Genomic DNA, 22521 nt, shown 5'->3' on the forward strand with positions numbered 1-22521 from the left:
TAGACTCAGGCTGAAAGCGGCCACACTCTCCTCCAGGGTCCAGCAGACACTTTCTGTAAAGGTCCAGGCAGTATGTATGTCAGGCTTTGCAGTCACACATTCTCTGTCCCAACTCCTCAATGCTGCACAGAAGCAACCTGAGAGGATGCGTCCAGCAACGGGCATGGCTGTGTTCCCATCAAACCATTCACAGAAGCAGGTGCTGAGCTGTGTTTGGCTGGTGGTTTGCTGACCCCTGCTGTATGCTCTTTTTTTGGATTTCAGGGACAACATTGGTTTTTAAAAATACAGGAGAATCAATATAGGGTTGCCAACTTCTAGTTCTACCAAGAGAAGACTTTAAAGTGGACATCTAGCTCAAATGTTTCATGAAAGGAAAATAATATTTTACCACCAAAATCAAAGGAAAGACTTAGTCTCAGAATAAAGGCCAGTCCTTCATTCAATAAGTTGAGCTCCTTGAAGGCACTTGCCACGTTTGTCATGTCTAGAGGCTTTGTGTGCCCACCACAGCCTGTGAGCTATAGGTGCCACGGCTGGAGGCTTGGCTCAGTGGGAGCCAGGTGTGCCCGGCCGGGATGGGGCTTCCCCACATGTGCTTAGAGCTCCCCGTCTCCTGCCCTCTCCCCTGGAATACATGGTGGGAAACCAGGTGACAAGAGGAGAGGTGGCTCCAGCACAGGAGGAAAGCACCCGGCCAGCCAGGGAGGAGGACACCTGCCCAGAGTGGAGGGACACCCGGCCAGTGTGGGGGGGACACCCGGCCAGCATGGAGGACACCCGGCCAGTGTGGGGGGACACCTGCCCAGAGTGGAGGGACACCCGGCCAGTGTGGGGGGGGACACCTGCCCAGCATGGAGGACACCGCTTAGCATGGAGGGACACTCAGCCAGCGTGGAGGGGACACCTGCCCAGCATGGAGGTATAACCGCCTGGTTTGCCTTAAGGCTGATGACAGCGGGGTTTATGGCCTGTTGTGGGTTCGGGAGTCGAGATGCTGGCCCTTCCCCCCATTGTCTATGACCCTGAATACTATGGGGCTGTCCGGGTCCCCACCTCCCAAGCTGTCTGTGCCTCTCACCCCTTGGCGGCCCCTGCCCCATTAGAAGCTGGGCCTCTGCGGCAGGAACCAGTCTGGCTGCCTCCCCTCTGACTCCTCAGAGGTCCTGCTCAGGCCGACAGCTGTAGAGGGTTCCCTTGGACTGAAATCCCTCCCACCTACAGCATTCCCGCGTCTCTGTACCAGGGAACACAGACGGCCCCAGGATGCCCGCCCTGGGAAGGGGTCCTGGTGTGGACGAACCCCCTCTGCACCCCCACCATGGGATGAGCTGGTGGCCCTGGCCCAGAACCCAGAGTCCTCCAGCATGGAAACTCCATGTGTCTGACTTGAGGGGCTGATCTATTCTTCGGTTTATGCTCATTAACCAAGCACTAATCGGATATTGATCAGGGGTCCAAGTCTCTGCCTGCTTTTTGGTTACAAATAATTGCACCCCTTACATCTGATGCAAGCAACAATATCCCCATTTCCATTTGGTGGAGTTTTTGCAAAAATAGAATGTCTTCCTCACAGAGAAGAGCCTGGACGTTCTGAGATGGCCAGAGTCATCGGAACTCAGCTCACCTTGGCAGGTGCATCACGCCTTGTGAGCCGCCTTAGTTTAAGCACCCCTCCCCCATGGAAAGGAATGCTCATTAGAAGCTTGTAGTGGCTTTCATCACATTAGCTCTTCATTAACTCAAGACAGTAATGGCTTTAAACCAATGCCATTGTGCCCTCCTCTGCTCACCTCCTGCCTCAGGAGGCAAATCCTGCACTTAGAGCTGTTGGCCACCTCCAGGGCACAGGAGGAGGGGCCTGGGGTGAGAAGCAAAATGTGATGAGCACCCAGGAATCCCCCACTTTACTTGGGCTCAATTTTATCGTAAGCTGTCTCTTTCTTTCTTTTTTTTTTTTTGATGGAGTCTTGCTCTGTCGCCCAGGCAGGAGGGCAGTGGCATGATCTTTGTTCACTGCAGCCTTCACCTCCTGGGTTCAACTGATTCCCCTGCCTCAGCCTCCCAAGTAGCTGAGATCACAGGCATGAACCAACATGCTGACTAATTTTTGTATTTTTAGTAGAGATGGGGTTTTTCCATGTTGTTCAGGCTGGTCTTGAACTCCTGAGCTTAGGTGATTCACCTGCCTCGGCCTCCCAATGTGCTGGGATTACAGGTGTGAGCCACCACGCCCAGCCTATCATAAGCTCTTTGAGGGGAGGCCCCCTGCTTCTGACAGTGCCTGCACTGGCAAAGCCAGGGTGTCAGTGTTTCAGGAAGGGAGAGCAGGGCTTCACAATCCCGGACTCAGAGTCAAATGTGCATGAGCCCAGAGCGAGTGTTCTGGAAACAGGTGTGTGTGCGTGGGCACCTGGAAGGCAGCCTCTACCCGTCTCTCTCCTGCTGGTTCCTCCCTGGATACTCCCTGAGGATGGATGCTGCTCTTAAGAACCCACCCCAGCCATCTGCATCGTCTCACTCCCGGGAAAGGGCGATGGCAGGGCCCCTCTTTGGGAGGTGGCTCAGAATCCCACTCTCTGGCAACAAGTACTGCTCACTGCTTTCCGGCCAACTACAAAAACATGGTCCATCTAAGCATCTACCTTTTTTTCTTTTTGCTATACTCAGGAATCTGCTTTTTAAGGCCAAATGATATACTTTTGAGAATTCTTTTCTGGATGCAGAAATAAAACACACTCATGGTAACTAGCACATGCTCACCGGGAAACATCCAAAGGCACTGACCGTCTCACACCCAACACACCTGCTGGAACACTGGGGTGCAGCCCTCTTGTCAAAGGGGCTGGATCCTACATCTTTAACACAGATGGGCTTTCTGCTGCTTCTCCTTCTTTTTAAAACCAACTTTATTATTGATCAAAGAAATGAAAGGAAGACATTTTCCACATGTCAAATGTGCAAAAGCTACTTTAAAATAATGATGGTACCTAATCGTGATGGCACAGAGGGCAGCTGGCACCTTCCATGGCCTCCGGGGGGAGGGGGTTTGGCTGTGCATACACAAAACCCTTCAAAATGTGCCCACTCAGCAAACCCACTGCTAGGAGTTTATCCTAAGGAAAAAATTGCAGGCATGGAAAACCCTGGCTGTCCAAGCTGACATCGTTTCTGAGAGCAGAGTGGGGCCTGGAACAAATATTCACTGAACATCCACTCTGTGTCAAGCATTGAGACCTACGTTGTGTATACCCCAGGGGCTGAAGCTCATAAACAAAATCCCCCATGCCAGGGGGTGGCGTGGCCACTACAGAACAACTGATGGTCCTCTGGGTAGGAAACTTCTGTCCCTTGATGACCTCAGTGCCAGGACGCTGGTGGTGACAGGGTACCATATGATCCCAGGTGCTACTAAGATGTTCAATATAAACACGAGCAATGACCAGACCAAATATAAAAATAGAACTCTGACCACACCTGCAGTAAGCAGCCAGGGAACTAACCCATTACATACACTAACCAGCCAGGAAGCCAGCTATCATCTACACTAACCAGCCAGGAAACTAACCCATTATATACACAAACCAGCCAGGAAGCCAGCTATCATCTACATTAACCAGCCAGGAAACTAACCCATTATATACACAAACCAGCCAGGAAGACAGCTATCATCTACACTAACTAGCCCAGGAAACTAACCCATTACATACACAAACCAGCCAGGAAGCCAGCTATCATCTACACTAACCAGCCAGGAAACTAACCCATTACATACACAAACCAGCCAGGAAGCTAGCTATCATCTACATTAACCAGCCAGGAAACTAACCCATTACATACACAAACCAGCCAGGAAGACAGCTATCATCTACACTAACCAGCCAGGAAACTAACTCCTTACATACACAAACCAGCCAGGAAGCCAGCTATCATCTACATTAACCAGCCAGGAAGCCAACCATTATCTATACTAACCATTCAGGAAGCCAGCCCATTATCTACACGAACCAGCCAGGAAGTCAGTCATCACCTACACAAACCATTCCAGAAAGTCAGTCCATCATCTACACTAACCTTCCCCAGAAGCCAGCTCATCACCTACACTAACCAGCCAGGAAGTCAGTCCATCACCTACATTAACTAGCCAGGAAGTCAGCTCACTGCCTTCCGCCAGATGCAGCGAGGGATGCAGGGTGGTTGGAGGGGTACCTGGCAGAGCTGTTGGGGGGCAGGGGCAGGGATGGGAGCATAGGCAGAGGCCAGGCAGGGGTCAGGGCATGAGGTCTGGGCGCACACAGATTGAAGGTCACCAGGCTCCCTCAAATCCACTCAGGGGTGGATTTAGGCAGAAAATCCCCCAGGTGTGGCACAAGGCCCTGGAGGCTCTGCTGCACAGCGCACCGGAGAGAAAGCCAGGGCCCGGGTGGGTGACGGGGCAGGAGAGCAACTCCGTGCAGCCCCAGAGAGGACCACGGCCAGGGGTCATGGGCAACAGTACAACTGCTGCACTTGGCCTTGCCCTGGGAGGCCCTGGCGAACTCACCAGGGCTGGTTTGTCAGTGAATTCAGGAGGGAATGATGGGTGGAGATAATCGGGTTTGTCTCATAAGGGTCTGCCCAGGAAGCTGGGGCCACCTCCCCCTCGGTCCTCTCATGGGCGCCATCTGCGCTGGCAAGGGCTTGGCTCTGGGAGTTGAGTGAGTGTGTCCTGGAGAGGGAACCGTGGTGCCTCTGATCTCACTGGATCCACGGGCCCCTGTGTCTGGAGTCCCTGAGCCACGGTGGCTGCTGCGGCATCCTGGGATCAGCAGATGTGGTCTCCGTGGCTTGGGTCACACAGGCCTCCCCAGCAATGCGTTTTCTCTGGTTTCTGGGGGCATATGTGCTGCGTTCCCCACAGTCTCCAAGTGGCAGGATGTTCGATGGACGGGGTTTCTGGCTGCACGGGGAGGACAGTGGGTGAAACCAGGGGGGTCCCCAGGCTTCCCCCCAAAGGGGACTGCACTGGTGTCCTGGGCTGCTGTGCCAAAGCACCGCAGATGGGCAGCTTGAAGCAACAGAACTGGCCCTGTCAGTTCCAGAGGCCAGGAGGCAGCACCAGCACACAGGGCTCAGCATCAGCAGCCCTGTCCGGGCCCTTCCAGCTCCTGGGGTGGGGGTGCCGTCCAACTTGGGTGCTCTGGGGCTTGTGGCCACGTCACTCCAGCCTCTGCCTCCACCGTCTTGGGCCCTGCCCTGTGTCTTGTCCTCTTGTTAGAAGGAAACAGTCATTGGATTCAGGGCCCACCCTACTGGCCTCATCTTGACAAAATGTCTGCAAAGAACTATTTTTGCATAAGGTCACATTCTGAAGTTCTGGGTGGACGTGAACTGGGGGGGCTCCAGTCCACCCGCCCAGGGGCTAAGCTGAAGCTGAGGCAGGCGGTGTCTGGAAACCCACACTGGCAAGGCTGGGAGGAGATGGGGGCCTCTTCCACCCGCAGGAGTCTCCGTGGCCCTGGGTGACTTCGGAGGCCAGGTGGGGCTCGGCACTAGGGCAGCCGTCCCAGCCTCAGGGCTCTGCACCCTCGCTTCACCTCGGGGAGCCTCGGCTCCTCCTCTGCACCTACAGCTGCCCTGTCCCTCTGGCCTGCTTCCTGTGCTGTGAGCAGGGCTGGCTCTGGTGTCTGGGAAGAGGGAGCCTGGATCCCTGTGTCCCCACTGACCCTCTCGCTTCTCCAGTGATGCAGGATCTGGGCCACACTCGAGTGTGAGTCCTGCAGGTCTCCATTCCACAGAGGCTGTAAATCTGCTGAACCTGGGCTCCCCGCAGGAAAGACGCGGCCAGCAGTCCCTCACCTGTGCCCTCTGCCGAGGAATGGTCACCCAGTGGCATCTGCGCTAACCTGGGGTGCCCAGGTGAGTTCTCCTGCCCCGTGGGCTTTGAGAACAAGAAGGAAACCATCTTTCTAGGGCTTTCTCTGGAGGCCTCTTTCCACCTCCTTCTCCCCCAGCAGACAGACCTGAATATTTCCCCATCAACGAAGCAGCGAGTCGGAACAGCATCCCCCGCCCCGGCTGCAGGTGAGGAGCAGCCTCGTCTTTCACGTGGGAGATGCTGGACACCTCCTTATGAATCGTGCTAACAGGGAAAGGGGGAGACAGCGGTGGCTGCCAGGCTCGGCTCTTTCTCGGAATTCATGTACCAACGCTGCCATGCGCCTTAAAGGATTAATTTCACAAGCCTTCAATTGCAGTTTAATTTGAAAACTAATTCAGCCCCATAATTGGCTTTCTGCTCAAATCACTGAGGCTAGAGATTTAAATTCTTAATATTCAGACGACTTTCAAGTATCTAGTGCCATCTGTGCATTAACCTCAGGGGTACTTCCGCCGGCAAAGAAATAAAATAAATAAATAAACGGGGCCCACTAATAGAATAATCTATTTAAGCGAAAACTCGGTGCTGTATAGATGAAGGTCTCTTTGACTTCACTTGCAGCACGTAGATTTCCCTGCTTTTTAATATTTTAAAATGACATTAATTTCAAAACTTATAGGCCCCACACAGTTACGAGGGGTTAGAGGAAGTAGCGCATCCCGATTAGAGTCCTTTTTGGTTAAAAAATCATCAATACGGAGGTGTCTTTCCCTGGGCAGTTGGAGAAATGCTGAGAGCCTGGGTGAGTTCCCGAGCCCTGAGAGCTTGTTCTCTGATGCTGCGGGGGACAGCGGTGGAAAACGGCCACTGGGCAGTGACGGGGAGCGAGGGGTCCAGGGGACCAGGCAGGACAGATGGCAGGCTGGCTGTCCACTGCCCTCCTGCCCTGGGCGAGACACCTGGCCTCACTGTGGGCCTGGCAGACATCTGCCTCCCTCTGCGCCTGTGTGGACCCCACCTGTCCATCAAGGACCGCCCCCCACCAAGGAGGTCCTCATGGACTCCTGCCCGTCTTGCAGAATGAGTCCACCTTGGGAGCACTAGGAGCTAGCACTGGGACATGTCCGAGGTGTCATCGAGGCTTGCGAGCTGCCCCTGGGGTCAGGCTGAGGCTGGGCTCTCCCTGCAGCCTCCACACAAGGGTGAAGGAGGAGATGGGATCTCTGTGCTCAGAACTGGAACCCGGTGGTGGAGACCAACAGCCACCTGAGTGACTCTCCAGGTGTCAAGGGAATCACCCAGGGCGTGGAGGGGGCTGCCTGGGGGAGAGGCCAGGGCAAGACGTCTGTGCAGAAGTGGCTGTGAGCTGCAGGAGGAAAGGAGCTGGCACAGAGGGTGGGGGACAGCGCCACGGGCTGAGGGCACAGCCTTTGCCAGGGCCTGGGGGCAGGGAAAGGCGCTTCCCGTTCACAGTGGCCTGGGACGTTTGCTTCCCTGCCTTTCTCCAGGTGTGAGGCCTGCACCTTGAGGAGCGGATGTGTCTCTGGGTTTCTCAACTGGACAGTGGGCTTCTGGAGGGTGGGGTTCATGCGTTCCCACCTGGTGCCCTCCGCAGCACCCAGCTAAGATGCCCATCTTACCCACAGGACAACACAGCCACCTGGGACTTCCTCCTACAGGAAACTGCCCATGCTAAACACCGCTTCCTCCTCCCTCCTGCCTGATGGTGTACGTGATGCTTGAGGGCGCCGCAGCCACCTCGTGACCACGTGGTGAGAACTGAGAAGGGGGGTCCTCAGCCCGACGCCTTGAGCTCTCACCCCAGCCTCCACTGGTTCAAGCTGCTGTGGTTGGGTTTTCTGTGACTTTCAGCCAAAGGCATTCCTGACACACAGGTGGGGAAGGGGAGGCGGTTTGCAGAGTGGTTAGCAGGGGCGTTCAGGAGCCAGTCCGTTGGCCTCTAAGTCTTGCCTTTCCCTGCCAGCTGCTGTGGGTCTTTACTGTTACAGAACAGTGGCTTCACTTCCTCATGTTGTATGCGGGGGAAATAAAACTAGTCGTTTCCTGGGGCTGTTGTGGCATTTAGTGAGCTGATTCGTATGGAGAACTTTGGACGCATGCTGTCGGCACGTTTCTGTGATGACCGCATGATCGCATCTTCAGCGGAAGGTGTGTCCTTCCCACATGGAACCTCACTAGGCCTCATTGTTGGCCCTGCCCCTGGGTGCAGAGAAGCAGGGATCGTCGGTGGAGACCAGCAGAGCCCACGTTCAGTGCGGTTCTTGGGCCTAGGCAGAGTGGACAGCTGAGGCAGGTGCGGGCGTGTGAGCTTCAGGTCAGGGTGGCGGCCGCAGCTATTTTTCATCTGTTGCTTGCTCTTCTCAAAAGGTCCAGTTCAAAGGAACAGAACACACCTTTTTAGACCCAAAAGTACCCTGGGGGGGCTGCATGCTGATCTGCAGGCAGACAGCCCCGAGGGTCCCCCAGGCACTTCTCTGCCCTGGGGCGAGGGCGGCTGTTTCTCAGCACAGGTCTCCACGGGTCTCACAGAGTCCTCCTGCAGATATAAATGCCAGGATCCTGCAGGAGGAGCCCTTGGGAAACACAGCCTGTGGGCCATTACTCTAGAGGGGAGGGGGAAACCAGCTGTGGCTTATAGCCAATGCTGCAGGGGCCTGGATGCCACCTGGACAGACGCCTTCAGTGGTCACTGTCGTTTTCAGTGACACCTCTTCCCCTCCCGAGAACCTGCTGGGGCCGTGCACAGAACCCAGCAACCTTGCCTTGCACTGGGGCCCTTCTGAGGTGTTGTTTCTGCTTGTCAGGGCATCCTGCACCTCCTCCTCCCTCCCGGACATCTCCTGGGAGGGGGCGGGTCCTTCATAAATCACCTGCACCCAAATCCTCCTGGCAGGCCAGCGTCTGGGAACCAGACCTCAGGCATGGCCACGGTTGGCCCATCCCAGGCCAGAAAACTGCATCGTTCAGACATGGCTGATTTGGAATTTGTGATAATTCACAAATATGTGTATCCGAGGTGTAGCTCAGCCCTCAGGGAAGACAGGGCTTGCCAGGCAGACCAGCAGGGGGACCGGGCAAGGACCCCGTGGACCTTGGTGCTCCGAGGAATCTGGAACGCAGGTGGTTTTCAAAGTTGTCTTGTATTTATTAAGAGAGGTTTGAGTTGACAAAATTACCTTGGTGGAGTCAGGAAAATAAACTGATATTTTGAGCCAGAATGTATTATTAAGTTGCTGTTGATATGAAGGAGTTACAGCTGTGGATAATAAGGACACTGTCGATGACAGCGTCACTGCTGGGAGCCACATGGATGCCTGCCCCTTACCTTCCCTGTCCATGAGGCGGGCACTGTCCTTGTTCTTTTACTGAAGATGTGTGAGGCAGTGGGAAGGAGCTTGCCTGGGGCCACACCAGGGCCACGCTGTGGTCACGCGGCACTGCTGTGGACAGCGTGGCAGAACCCCTGCCTGCCGAGGAGGGGACGGAGTATGGGCAGTTCCTACCCTGGTGGAGGGACACAGGTGAAGGCCAGGGCATGACCACCTCACACTGTCCACAAAGCCATCCCTCTACCCAGTAGTGAAGCTGGCCGTGAGAGTACGGTCATCCTGCGGTGTTGGCAGGAGACACACTGGTCATCCTGCAGTGTTGGCAGGAGACACATAGACCGAGAAACCTAGGAACAGACCCACACAAATGTGCCCAATGGATGTCCTGCAAAGATGTCAAAGCAATTCACTGGAGGGAGGACAGCCTTTCAATGTATGGCGCTGGGGCAGTCATGGAAAATATGGAGATGAGCAAAAAATACACCTGCATGTACATCTCACGTTATATAAAAATTAACTCAAACTGAATCATGGACCTAATGTAAACTACAAACCTAAACAACTGTTAGAACACCCAGAGAAGAGCATTTTCAGAACCTAGGGCTTGATGAAGAGCTCTCAGACTTGATGCTGGAGCCCGCTCCGTAGGAGGAAGCATGGATAAACTGGACTTCCTCCAAATTAAACACTTTCGCTCGCAAAGACCCTGGGAGGAGGATGGAAGACAAGTTACTGGGTGGGAGAAATATTTGCAAACCGCATGTCCGACAAAGGACTTGTATCTAGAATACGTAAAGAATTCTGAAAACTCAACAGTAAAAGAATAATGTAGTAGGAAATGGACGAAAGCCATGAAGAGTCATTTCCCTGAAGAGGACACGCAGATGGCAATACACACAGGAAAAGACACTCAGCACCATTTGCCAGAGGGAAAACACATGAAAACCACGAGGGACCACCACGCACCTCTCAGAATGGCTAACGTTGAAAGCGATGACAACGTCAGATGCTGCTGAGGATGCCGAGAATCCGGGTCTCTCAGGAGGGTGGGATGAGTGTGCGACGGGGCAGCCCCTCTGGCAGAGAACATGGAAGTTCCCTACAAAACAAACGCCCACTCCCAAGATGACCCCACAGTTGCATTCTCGGGCATTCATTCTAGAGAAATGGAAATTATGTTCACATGCAACCCCTTGCAGGAATGGGTGCTCAGAGCAGCTCAGTTCATCACGGCCCAGAGTTGAAACTGCCCAGCATCCATCAATCGGGGATGGCTCATAAGCCGCGGTACACCCTGCCCACGGAATTCTACACCATAGAAAGGAACGAGCTATGGATACGACCTGGCTGTATATCCAGAGAACGATGCTGCAGGAAAACAGCCAATCCCAAAAGGGAACACACGGCTGTGATTCCATTTCTATAGTATCCTTGGAATGACAACACTACAGATGCAAATAGAGTCATGGTTGCCACAGGTTAGGGTTGATGGGAGGCACACAGACACACATGCAGACACAGACATACACACACACAGACACAGACACACAGAGACACAGACACACATACAGACACAGAGACACACACAGACACAGACACACACACACAGATACAGACACAGAGACACACACAGACACAGATACACACAGACACAGACACACACAGACACAGAGACACACACATACAGACACAGAGACACACACACAGAGACACATACAGACACAGACACAGACATGGACACACACAGACACAGAGACACACACTCAGACACAAAGACATACAGACACACAGAGACACACACACTCAGACACAGAGACGCACAGACACACAGAGACACACACAGACACAGAGACACACAGACACACAGAAACACACACACTCAGACACAGAGACACACAGACATACAGAGACACACACAGACACAAAGACACACAGAGAGAGACAGACACACTGACACACACACAGACGCACACAGAGACACACACACACAGACACACCAATGAATGTAGGTCAAACTGGTGGGATCCTAGTAGGGGCTGTGGCCGTTACGAAGATCAGTTTCCTGGCTGTGACCTGCGCTGTGGTTCTGCAAGGTATCGCCCTTGGGGGAGGCTGGCTGAAGGGCTTACAAGATCTGTCTGTCTTATTTCTTACAACTGCATGTGACTCTACAATTATCTCAAAACAAAAAGATTTTTTGAGAAGACATATCTTCCAGTGAAATCCCATTGGGAAGCCCAACGCAGGAGACGGAAGTGGCGAAGCTTGGGTGGACGGAGTGAGGGCTGCGAAGCAGGCCCCAGCCTCCTGCACGTGGGGGGCCCCTAGTCACCTCCGTGGGCCTCAGGCCCTGCTGGAAACTGGGCAAAAATCCTCGGCCCTCCCGTCATTTCAGGTGCACCTTGTTTTTTTTGGAGGGAACCCTGATTTTGGTTCCACTTTCTGGGGAACTTGAAATAAATGAGCGTTGATTTCTTTGTGGAAAACGTCTGTGGTACAGGTCTGTGGATCACTCAGCAGGGCCTTCTCCCACCATCAGAACTCACCAGGCTTAGGGTCACTTCTGCAGCCCGGGCCGAAGGCCTCGGTGGAAATGCCCACTTCCTGGAGCCCCCTCTTACTCAATGGCGAACGCACATGCGCCGCCCACAATCCCAGACAGCCCGGAACGCATGAAGATGGAGGGTGTCCCCTGGTTGTGTGCCACAGGCTGTCACCCTCTGCCCCGGGGAGGGGTACGGGGGCAGGGGCAGGGCAGTGAGACCTGCCTTGGGACTTTGGCGGGGACTCGTGGGAAAGACGTGCTCCCCTCACCCCCAGGGCTGTCCAGCTGCTTAGGAACAAGCTTTCAGCTTCCAAGGCCATGGTGGCTGCAGCAGAGAGGATCTCTTGGAGGAGAAAGGAGGGTGGGGTTGAAAACCGGCCGGGGAGACTCTGGAAACACACCTCATCCCGGGGCGCAGCCACACCTGGCACTGCCAGCCCTGCCTGCACTTCCCAGTCACGGTCCCCTTGCTTGGGGAGCCCCTGGGGCGGGCTCTGCATCCTGCTCACTAACAGGGCATCTCACTCTGCACCCCAACCACAAAAGGGCCGGACACAGCTCCCGCCACACCCTCTGAGCCCAGCAGGGCAGGTCAGCAGCGCCCCAGGGGATTTCATGAAGTCAGGAGGGCTGGGGAAGAATGTGGGGTGCACATAGGACCCTCGTGGATCCCGGGGGGGGCTGGGGAAGAGTGTGGGGTACACACAGGACCCTCGTGGATTCCGGGGGGCCTGGAGAAGAGTGTGGGGTATACACAGGACCCTCGTGGATTCCGGGGGAGCTGGGGAAGAGTGTGGGGTGCACACAGGACACTGGTGGATTCCGGGGGGCGCTGGGGAAGAGTGTGGGGTACACACAGGACCCTCGTGGATTCCGGGGGGGCTGGGGAACAGTGTGGCGTGCACACAGGACCCTCGTGGATCCCAGGGGGCTGGAGAAGAATGTGGGGTACACACAGGACCCTCGTGGATCCCGGGGGGGCTGGGTAAGAATGTGGGGTGCACACAGGACCCTTGTGGATCCCAGCGGGGCTGGGGAAGTATGTGGGGTACACACAGGACCCTTGTGGATCCTGGGGGGACTGGGGAAGAATGTGGGGTGCACACAGGACCCTTGTGGATCCCAGGGGGACTGGGGAAGAATGTGGGGTGCACACAGGACCCTTGTGGATCCCAGGGGGACTGGGGAAGAATGTGGGGTGCACACAGGACCCTTGTGGATCCCGGGGAGACTGGGGAAGAATGTAGGGTACACAGGACCCTTGTGGATCCCAGGGGGACTGGGGAAGAATGTGGGGTGCACACAGGACCACTATGGATTCCGCGGGGCTGGGGAATAATGTGGGGTACATGCAGGACATCTGTGGATCCCAGGGGCCTGGGGAAGAATGTGGGGTACATGAAGGATCCTCGTGGATTCCAGGGGGCTGGAGAAGAGTGTGGGGTGCACACAGGACCCTCGTAGATCCTGGGGGACTGGGGAATAGTGTGAGGTACACTTAGGACCCTTGTGGATCCCAGGGGGGCTGGCGAAGAATGTGAGATGCACGCAGGATCCTTGTGGATTCTAGGGGGCTGGGGAAGAGTGTAGGGTACACACAGGACTCTTGTGGGTCCCAGGGGGGCTGGGGAAGAATGTGGGGTACATGAAGGATCCTTGTGGATTCCAGGGGCTGGGGAAGAGTGTGGGGTACATGCAAGACCCTTATAGATCCCAGGGGGCTGGGGAAGAGTGTGGGGTACATGTGGGACCCTCATGGATCCTGGGGAAGCTGGGAAAGAATGTGGGGTACATGCACAACCCTCATAGATCCTGGAGGACTGGGGAAGAGTGTGGGGTGCATGCAGGGCCCTTGTGGATCCTGGGGGACTGGGGAAGAGTGTGGGGTACATGAAGGATCCTCGTGGATCCCAGGAGGGGCTGAAGAGTGTGGGGTGCACGCAGGACTCGTGGATCCCGGGGGGCTGGAGAAGAGTGTGGGGGTCACACAAGACCCTCATGGATCCTGGGCCTGTAATGGTGTGCTCACGTCCCCAGATGAACTCCCCAAGCCTTCGAAATTCCTCTGGAGCTGAGTCAATATTTAACCCATCTTTCCATTTGTTTTCCATTAGAATGCGCATCTGAAACCCTTCATTAGCCTGTCCTTCCAGAGAATAATGACTAATTTCTGGCGGTAGTTTTTCCTTATCCCACAAAGGCACTGTGTAGAACCCTTCTATTATTGTAATTTACTGATGGAAGAGAAGAAATTGTAGAGATGATTTCCAAGTCCTGGGAAGACTGCCACCGAGAGAAGCAAGCCACACTTTGCGTGGGCACCATCTCTCCCTGCCCTTGTCCGGGGTGGATGAAGGGTGACCGAGGTGGGCTTGACAGCGGCACCTCCAGCTCCGTCCTGGCCTTTGCACAAAGACAGCTTGTTCTGGGACCAGAGACAGACTCCCGATCCCCCAGGGGCTCTGTGAGTCCATGGACATTTCACTCAACATAGTCCTGGAAAAGCTCAGGAGTGGTAGGAAGAAGGGCTGACTCCCGGGTCCCGGCATCAACACGTCCTCTGTCTGCCAGGCCGTGCCCAGCTCTGTAAACGGCCGGGCAGCCGGGCTCTCCAGGCTTGGCTTATGCGGACTTCTGAGGCCACGACTCCACAATTTGCTCTTTGTTATCCTAATGAGCAAAGCCAATTGCACTTTTGGGAAGACTTTGGCTGTTGATTTTTTAAAAAGTAAGACATGGGAGGTTTGATTTGTGATAGAAAGGCCAGGAAAATCCAGGCGCCTTTAAATAGCATCCTGGGTCTCCGGGAGAGAGGCCAGTGGTATCTGTGTGAGGAGTGTGCCTGGCCTGCCGCCCACTCCTCCACATCTGCACCCTCGCGAAGGGCTCCCGTGTCCTCGTCCATTTTCCTTGGCTGCCTGGAGCTAATCTGCTCACCCCCTGCCTGCCCCTCAAGGGACAGCTGAGGACCAGCTGCCCACAGTTCCAGTGAAATAATGTCACATTCATTCCCTTCAGTGACACCGGACGCACCCGTGTCTCATAATCCTGAAAGGCAACCAATTAAGGGCGCAATTCACCCTGTTCACACTGCAGCTCTGGGGGCGGGCCAAGGGTATAATTCACCCTGTTCACACTGCATCCCTGGGGTGGACCAAGGGCGCAATTCACCCTGTTCACACTGCAGCCCTGGGGGCGGGCCAAGGGTATAATTCACCCTGTTCACAATGCAGCCCTGGGGTGGACCAAGGGCGCAATTCACCCTGTTCACACTGCAGCCCTGGTGGTGGACCAAGGGTGCAATTCACCCTGTTCACACTGCAGCCCTGGGGCGGGCCAAGGGTGCAATTCACCCTGTTCACACTGCAGCCCTGGGGGCGGACCAAGGGTGCAATTCACCCTGTTCACACTGCAGCCCTGGGGGCGGGCCAAGGGTATAATTCACCCTGTTCACAATGCAGCCCTGGGGTGGACCAAGGGTGCAATTCACCCTGTTCACACTGCAAACCTGGGGGCGGACCAAGGGCGCAATTCACTCTGTTCACACTACAGCCCTGGGGGCGGACCAAGGGTGCAATTCACCCTGTTCACACTGCAAACCTAGGGGCGGACCAAGGGCGCAATTCACCCTGTTCACACTGCAAACCTAGGGGCGGACCAAGGGCGCAATTCACCCTGTTCACACTGCAAACCTGGGGGCGGACCAAGGGCGCAATTCACCCTGTTCACACTACAGCCCTGGGGGCGGACCAAGGGCGCAATTCACCCTGTTCACACTACAGCCCTGGGGGCGGACCAAGGGTGCAATTCACCCTGTTCACACTGCAAACCTGGGGGCGGACCAAGGGCGCAATTCACCCTGTTCACACTGCAGCCCTGGGGGCGGACCAAGGGCGCAATTCACCCTGTTCACACTACAGCCCTGGGGGCGGACCAAGGGCACAGTTCACCCTGTTCACACTGCAGCCCTGGGGGCGGACCAAGGGCGCAATTCACCCTGTTCACACTACAGCCCTGGGGGCAGACAAAGGGTATAATTCACCCTGTTCACACTGCAGCCTTGGGGGCGGACCAAGGGCGCAATTCACCCTGTTCACACTGCAGCCCTGGGGGCAGACCAAGGGTGCAATTCACCCTGTTCACACTGCAGCCCTGGGGGCGGACCAAGGGCGCAATTCACCCTGTTCACACTGCAGCCCTGGGGGCAGACCAAGGATGCAATTCACCCTGTTCACACTGCAGCCCTGGGGGTGGACCAAGGGCACAATACACCCTGTTCACACTGCAGCCCTGGAGGTGGACCAAGGGTGCAATTCATCCTGTTCACACTGCAGCCCTGGGGGTGGACCAAGGGTATAATTCACCTTGCTCACACTACAGCCCTGGGGATGGACCAAGGGCACAATTCACCCTGTTCACACTGCAGCCCTGGGGGTGGACCAAGGGTATAATTCACCTTGTTCACACTACAGCCCGGGGACCGACCACGCAGCCACCTCCGCGAGCAGGCATGATAAAGGCCTGCCTTCCCGTCCCAGAACCGGGATGCTGCTGACCCCTCTCTGGGGGCCTGCAGGGGCGTGTGGTGCCCCTGGGAGCTGGCCCTGGCTCTGGGCTCCATGTGCTCCAGATTTCAATGCAGAAACAGCCTCCCATTTGCCTGGCACTGCCAACTTCTGTAAAGCCTGGAAGCCGTCACTTGCTGGGCACTGGCCAGGGGTGCTGCTGCTGGTGAAAATACAGGACACCCCATTAAACTCGAAGTTCAGATCAGCAAGGATTACTCTCTTAGTGTAAGTCCGTCCTAAATGGCGCTTGGGCCACACTTTAAAGTGCTTTGCTGACTCTCTGAACTTCATATTTACTTGGTGTCTTGTACTTTAGGGGTGGCCCCAGCAGAGGTCTCCTCAGTGACCTCACCTCCCCCGACCCAACCCAAGCCAGGCAAAGGTTTGTCCCAAAGAGGACCCCTCTCCACCCCCCATGCAGGAGGCAGCCACCGTGGGGAGCTGCTCCCTCCACACAGAAGCCCCCTGGGGTTTGTTAACCCGCAGACCCGGGTCACCTGCGGCATCTGGATGAGCAGGTGGGGGCTGTGCCAGCCCTGTGGGGATGTGGACACCCAGGTTCTAACCCATGCGCACCCTGAGGGTCTGCAGCTGCTTAACCTCCCCGGCCTGAGCCTCCTCACTGCTGGTGGGGGTTGTCCACTTCTTGGCAGTCACAGAGGGCAGAGATGCAAGACATGACACGCTCAGCTAGGGCCCCACACGTGAAAAAGCGGGCGCCGCCACCGGTGCCAGAGTGAAGTCTCAGGGTACAGGCTCTTGGGTCAGCTCTGAGGGGAGCAGACGGCCTCAGTCACATGGGATGGCCTCGGCGGGGGGAGTCCAGGCCTCTCTCACTTCCCATTTTGCTTGGAACCAAATCTTACGTTTAGCTGGGAGGCCTCCAGTGGCCTCAGCCCTCTGACCTTGTTGCCTCCCCAGGGCCCTGGCATGTGGACCTTGCTCCCCTAGCCTCTCCGCCTGCCCAGGAGCCCACCCCAGCCCCACTCCGGGAGCTGCTCCTCCTCAGGCTTCAGCTCCCAGCCCACAAGCCAGCTCCACAGAGGGGCCTGCCCAGGCCCACCGCTGTCCCCAGGACTCCCAGTGCCCGGGTTTCCTTCCCAGCCCGTCGGACCTGCTGTGGCTGCAATCAATTCTCGCCTGTGGTCTGCACCCCCCTTGACCCCAAGGCCTGTGAGAGCAGGGGCTTTGGTGGACACCTGCTGCGTGCTGTGTGTCCGCGCCCAAGTCCCGTGGCACCATCGTGGTAGCGGGGGCTGAGCAGCCCTCCCCCGCCCTCGGGGCCTGTGCTGCGCCCGCAGAGCCCACAGGGTCTCCAGCAAGCAATCGCTAAAGGCCTCACCTGGCTTGGAGCCCTCGTCCACGGAGCCGTTGTAGACCTGGTTGATGAACTCAGGGCGGTTGTCATTCATGTCGATGACGTAGATGTACAGGTCGATGGGGTTCTCCACCTTGTTGCCATTCATGTCCACAGCGTGGGCTCGGAGCTGGAAAAGCAGCAGAGACAGGGCCCAGTGGCGGGTGGGCGCCCCCACTCAGCTGAGAGTGGTCCGGCATCCGTGGTGCTGGGGTAGGAGGCTGATGGCAGAAGCAGGTTGGCTATAGGGGCCGGGGGGCTTTGGACACATCATGGAATTCTCCGAGCCTCAGCTCTCTCCTCTGCAGAAACGGGGGTTGGGAGAGCACAGAGTGGGGCGATGCACAGAGCTGGAAGCCAGCATAACCCCCCAACACCCCGTGGTCAGGCCCACCCAGGACCCCCCACGCCTGCCCGACTGTTCCATGAGCCACTGACTGTTCTGATCAGATGTCTGGAGCAAGACAGGTGACCCTTGGATGGGGTCATGTCCACCCAGAGTGGCAACAGAAAAGACATTTGTGCCTAATTGGGCGGGGGTTTAACTCCTGCTACTGTAAGGTTAGTCCCCAGGGGAGGTGGGGAGGAGACAGACTGGGGTGTGCAGGGGGCCAGAGCTGGAGCTGGGAATTGGGCCCATTTAGGTGTTCACTGAGAGTCCCGCCTGGACAATTTCCAGGCTCTCTGCATCTGTGTGCCCTGTCAGCTCTTGGGCACAGCAGGGGAATATGGGTGGTGTGAGGGGATCCATGGAGAGGCAGGGTCGGGAGGCCTGTGCGGAGCTCCCGGGAACGTCACAGGAACCACCTTCGAGGTGAAAAGGGAAGAGCTGAACCTGGGCTGGAAGGTTCTGCAGGAGCTTCTCAGAGTCACCCCTAAAGTTCTGGATTTGTTCTTTCACTCATTCATTTGTTCTGCAGATGCCCATCAAGGGCCTGCAATGCCAGGTGCTGGGCTGGAGCCTAGATTACTGTGCACTGAAGGCAGTGTGGCTGCCCTGGAGCTTCCATCCAAGGGACAATGGACACCAGGAAGAGAAGAAGCCATCAGTGGGTGTGGTGGCCGCCAGGGAGGCCTCTCAGAGGAGGGGCTGCTTGAGCTGAGACCTCAAGAACAGGCCAAGGCAGAGGACACGGAGAGGCTGGGCGCTGCCAGCAGGCGAGGGGGCTGCTGAGGGGCTGTCAGGGAGCAGAAAGGGCATGTCCGAGGCCTCTCCACCCAGAGCTGGACGGTCACCCAGAGGTGTCCTCAGCTCACATCTTTCTGCCAAAACCCCACATCACCCTCGAAGTTGGACACAACAGACCTCACTCAAGGTATTTGCAGCAAAACATCATCAAGCCCAGGGTGGCCGGGAGAGGAGCCCCATGCCGGACGGGTCTCCACATCATCCCCTTGGTGGCCTGCCTCACATGGCCGCTCCTGCTCCCCCGACCTTGGGGAATCGGGGGGCCCTGAATTCCACGCCTGCCCCAGGGAAACCCGGGAGCTAACTGTGTCCGTGCCCACACCAGTGTTTTGGTTTGGCTCCAACAATCCAGAGTGGAATTTTACCCCCTCACATTGCATGTTTAAGGAAGATCTAGAGAGGCTGGCTTTACTCAAAGAGGCAATCTGTGCTGTAGTAAGGAGACAAACTAGGTCTGACTCCTGGAGGAACTGCAGGCTGCCACGTGAGATGTGACTGCACGCACGCCGAGTCAGCTTTCCACATCACGTTTAAACAGCCCGAAGTGCTGTGTGGTTGTTGTAACCGGCCGCCCCCGCCCCGTCGCGGGCAGACTCCTCCATCCCCGACCCATCTGCAGCTCTGTCTTGCTGTGGTTGTGCTTTCCACATGCCCAGTCAAAGGTCACAGGGCCTCGGGGGAAAAAAGTAATTCTGAGCCAAAATTAAAGTTATTATCTCCTAACTAAAGCAGTTTCAGGTGCTATCTGTAGCAGCAAGAGCCGCGCGAGTGCAGATAACGAGGGAATACCGCCTCTGCCCGCGGCCTGCGTCCTCCTTGTCCCACTCCCTGCCTCACCCCCAAAAGATTTAATTACATTCGACAGCTCCTGTTGGAAATCTCCCCTGCCCATCTCTCAGGCTGGGCACACCCAGGGTGGGCCTGAGAGAGGTGATCTCGCCGTGGCGGTGGAGGAAACATGAAAACATGGGTGGAGGGGTCCTCTGAGCGTTCTGCAACCTGCAAATCCGAGCGTCAGGCGTAGAGAGCATTTCCTGCAACATTTTGAATAGGATATTTTTCTATCCTTGTTCCAGGAGACAAGATTAGGAAATATTAATACGTGGGTGTGGTCTGGCATTGGGGCGGGAATGCACTTGGGGGAAACGTGTCTGTTGACAGTCGACTGTCCAGATGTGGATGGGATCTAATTCTCCCGCCTCTTGGCTGCTCTCTTTTCTTCCTATATTAATTGTGGGTGCGGGTTCCCTCCAAGGCGTATAGAACTGGGAACAGTCCACGAGGGCCTTGGAAGTGGCCGAGGGGTGCAGGTGTTGGAGACTTTTTTCATGGGTGACATCGGCAGCCAACACGCACCATGCCTTTGCTCAGGGCCAGGCAGTGCTGTAAAAACCTACACGTTGACTCCAGTTTTCATCAGAATCTGTGAGATTGGCATTGTCTTGGTCCCTATTTTACAGATGAGGAAACCGAGGCTCAGGAAGGTTAGAAAACTTTCGGAAGATGACAGCGTGTGGCCGGGTAAGCTAGTGTGTCTAACTTACGGAATCCTTCAAGGAATCTTCTGGAGCATCACCCTGCAAAGCCAGCAGTGAGCACTCATGCATGTCGTGTGTTTGAATGTTTACAGGCTGGCTTTAGGGTGATACGTGTCACAGTCATCAGCATACACAGGCTGGGGATGCGTCCTCGCCACACTCAGCCCACAGAGCTGGGTGGAAAATGGAACAGGATCCAAGGACACTGGGGAGGCAGGAAAAACTCTAAGATGGCCCCAAGGATGTCAGGTGCTAGTCCCAGATGTGAAGACAGATGTGTTCCCTCCCCATTGGGCTACGTTTTTGACCTTAAGACAGGGCTGGGTGGGCGCCATCCAACCACATGGGCCTTTGAAAGCTGAGCGTTCTCCAGCTGGAGGCAGGAGAGAGGGGCATGCGGGCATCCTATGCACCTTGCTGGGTGACAGTGGAGGAGACACGTGCCGAGGCATGCAGGTGCCCTTCAGGGGGTGGCTGTGGCCCCCCGAATAGCTGGCAAGGACATGGAGGCCTCAGTTCCGCAACCACAAAGATCCGGACCTGCCGCAGCCCCAGTGAGCCTGGAGGCAGGTCCTCCCAAGGGCCAGGGGATCGCCCAGGCTGGCTGGCACTTTGATTTTGGCCTGGAGAGACCCTGAGCAGAAACACAAGCCAAGCCCATCTGGACTTCTGACCTACAGCACGGTGAACTCATAGGGCGTTGTTTCAGCTACTAAGTTTGTGCTGATTTGTTACACAGTGCAGAGAACTAACACGCCCCTGATGGCTGGCACAGCTGCCTCCAAAGACCCTGGTGGGCGTCCTACAAGGTGGAAATCCAGAGTTGGGGTCACACTGGAGTCTGATGAGGAGTGTGATGCCTGCAGGGAGGGGCTTCCTTCTCCAGGGAAGGGCAGGAAAGCCAGGAATCTCCAAGGCCTCCATCTCGGTGGGACAGAGAGATTAGCTACAAGTGGAACTCCAGGGCTTCATTCCAGAATTTGGCAGATGATGCAGCTTCTTCTCCAGTCTGGGCCCTGTATCTCCTGCTGACTCTGCCGTCCCTGAAGGGGTGAGAAGGCTGGAGCCTGGCCAGATCTCAGGGCTCACCATTCCTCACCGTGAAAATGGGAAATGAGGATGATAAAACTAACAATCTCCATGAGCTTGCTCCTAGAACTTGGTGTGCAGGAGGCACTGAGAGACGCTGGCGATGTGGGATGACTGCATTTCTCATCTTCAAAGCAGGGAGAAAACCATGAAGCCTCAGGGCTGAGGCAGGAAACAGACAGGAACATGGGCTGGGTGCAGTGGTTCACGCCTGTAATCCCAGCACTTTGGGAAGCTGATGCAGACAGATGGCTTGAGCTCAGGAGTTCGAGACCAGCCTGGCCAACATGGTAAAACCCCATCTCTACTAAAAATTCAGAAAAATTAGCTGGGCGTGGTGGTGGGTGCCTGCAGTTCCAGCTACCTGGGAGGCTGAGGCAGGAGAATTGCTTGAACCTGTGAGGTGGAGGTTGCAGTGAGCTGAGATAGTACCACTGCACTCCAGCCTGGCTGACGAAGTGAGACTCTGTCTCAAAAAATAAAATAAAATTAAATTAAAAAAAGTCCTAGGTACTTGGGAGGCTGAGGTGGGAGGATTGCTTGAGCCTGAGAGGTTGAAGCTGCAGTAAACTGAGATTGCACCACTGCATCCCAGCCTGAGTGATAGAGCGAGACCCTGTCTCAAAAAACAAACAAAAGAAAAACAAAAGGGAAGGGAATGGTGTGCAAAACTGTCTGCACGGTGGCAAGCCACGTGGGTGGCTGGGGCAGGTGGGCCTGACCCTTCACCAGCAGCACCACCCCCACTGCCCTGGGCTACCTCATCTTCCTTCATGGCCAGCTCAGGTGGGGAGTGCGGGGGGCCTGAGTGCATCCGTGGTGAGGGCCATGGGCCTTCAGGGGCACCTCAGCTCCCCCTGCAGGTGTGGGATCCAGGTCCCTGGTACCCACCAGCCTGTGACCCCCACCTTTCTGGGGGTTTGCTGCAGGACCATCTACAGAGGCACTGTACCTTCCCTGGGTACAGCCTGGTGCTGAGCAAGGCTCTGCATATGCATCAGGCAGAAAGAATAAACAGATGAATG

At 56.0% G+C, this 22521-nt stretch overlaps 1 protein-coding gene across 1 annotated transcript in view; it reads right to left on the reverse strand.

Moving 5' to 3' along the window:
• CDH4 (cadherin 4) overlaps positions 1 to 22521 on the reverse strand; it is a 675895-nt gene that overhangs the window by 68923 nt on the left and 584451 nt on the right. The window contains exon 6 of the mRNA XM_055265685.2: positions 17666 to 17810. Coding sequence (XP_055121660.2) covers positions 17666 to 17810 — 145 coding nt within the window. The remainder of the gene's footprint in view (positions 1 to 17665; positions 17811 to 22521) is intronic.

Source organism: Symphalangus syndactylus, chromosome 24, assembly GCF_028878055.3.
Source record: "Symphalangus syndactylus isolate Jambi chromosome 24, NHGRI_mSymSyn1-v2.1_pri, whole genome shotgun sequence".
Classification (NCBI taxonomy): domain Eukaryota; kingdom Metazoa; phylum Chordata; class Mammalia; order Primates; family Hylobatidae; genus Symphalangus; species Symphalangus syndactylus.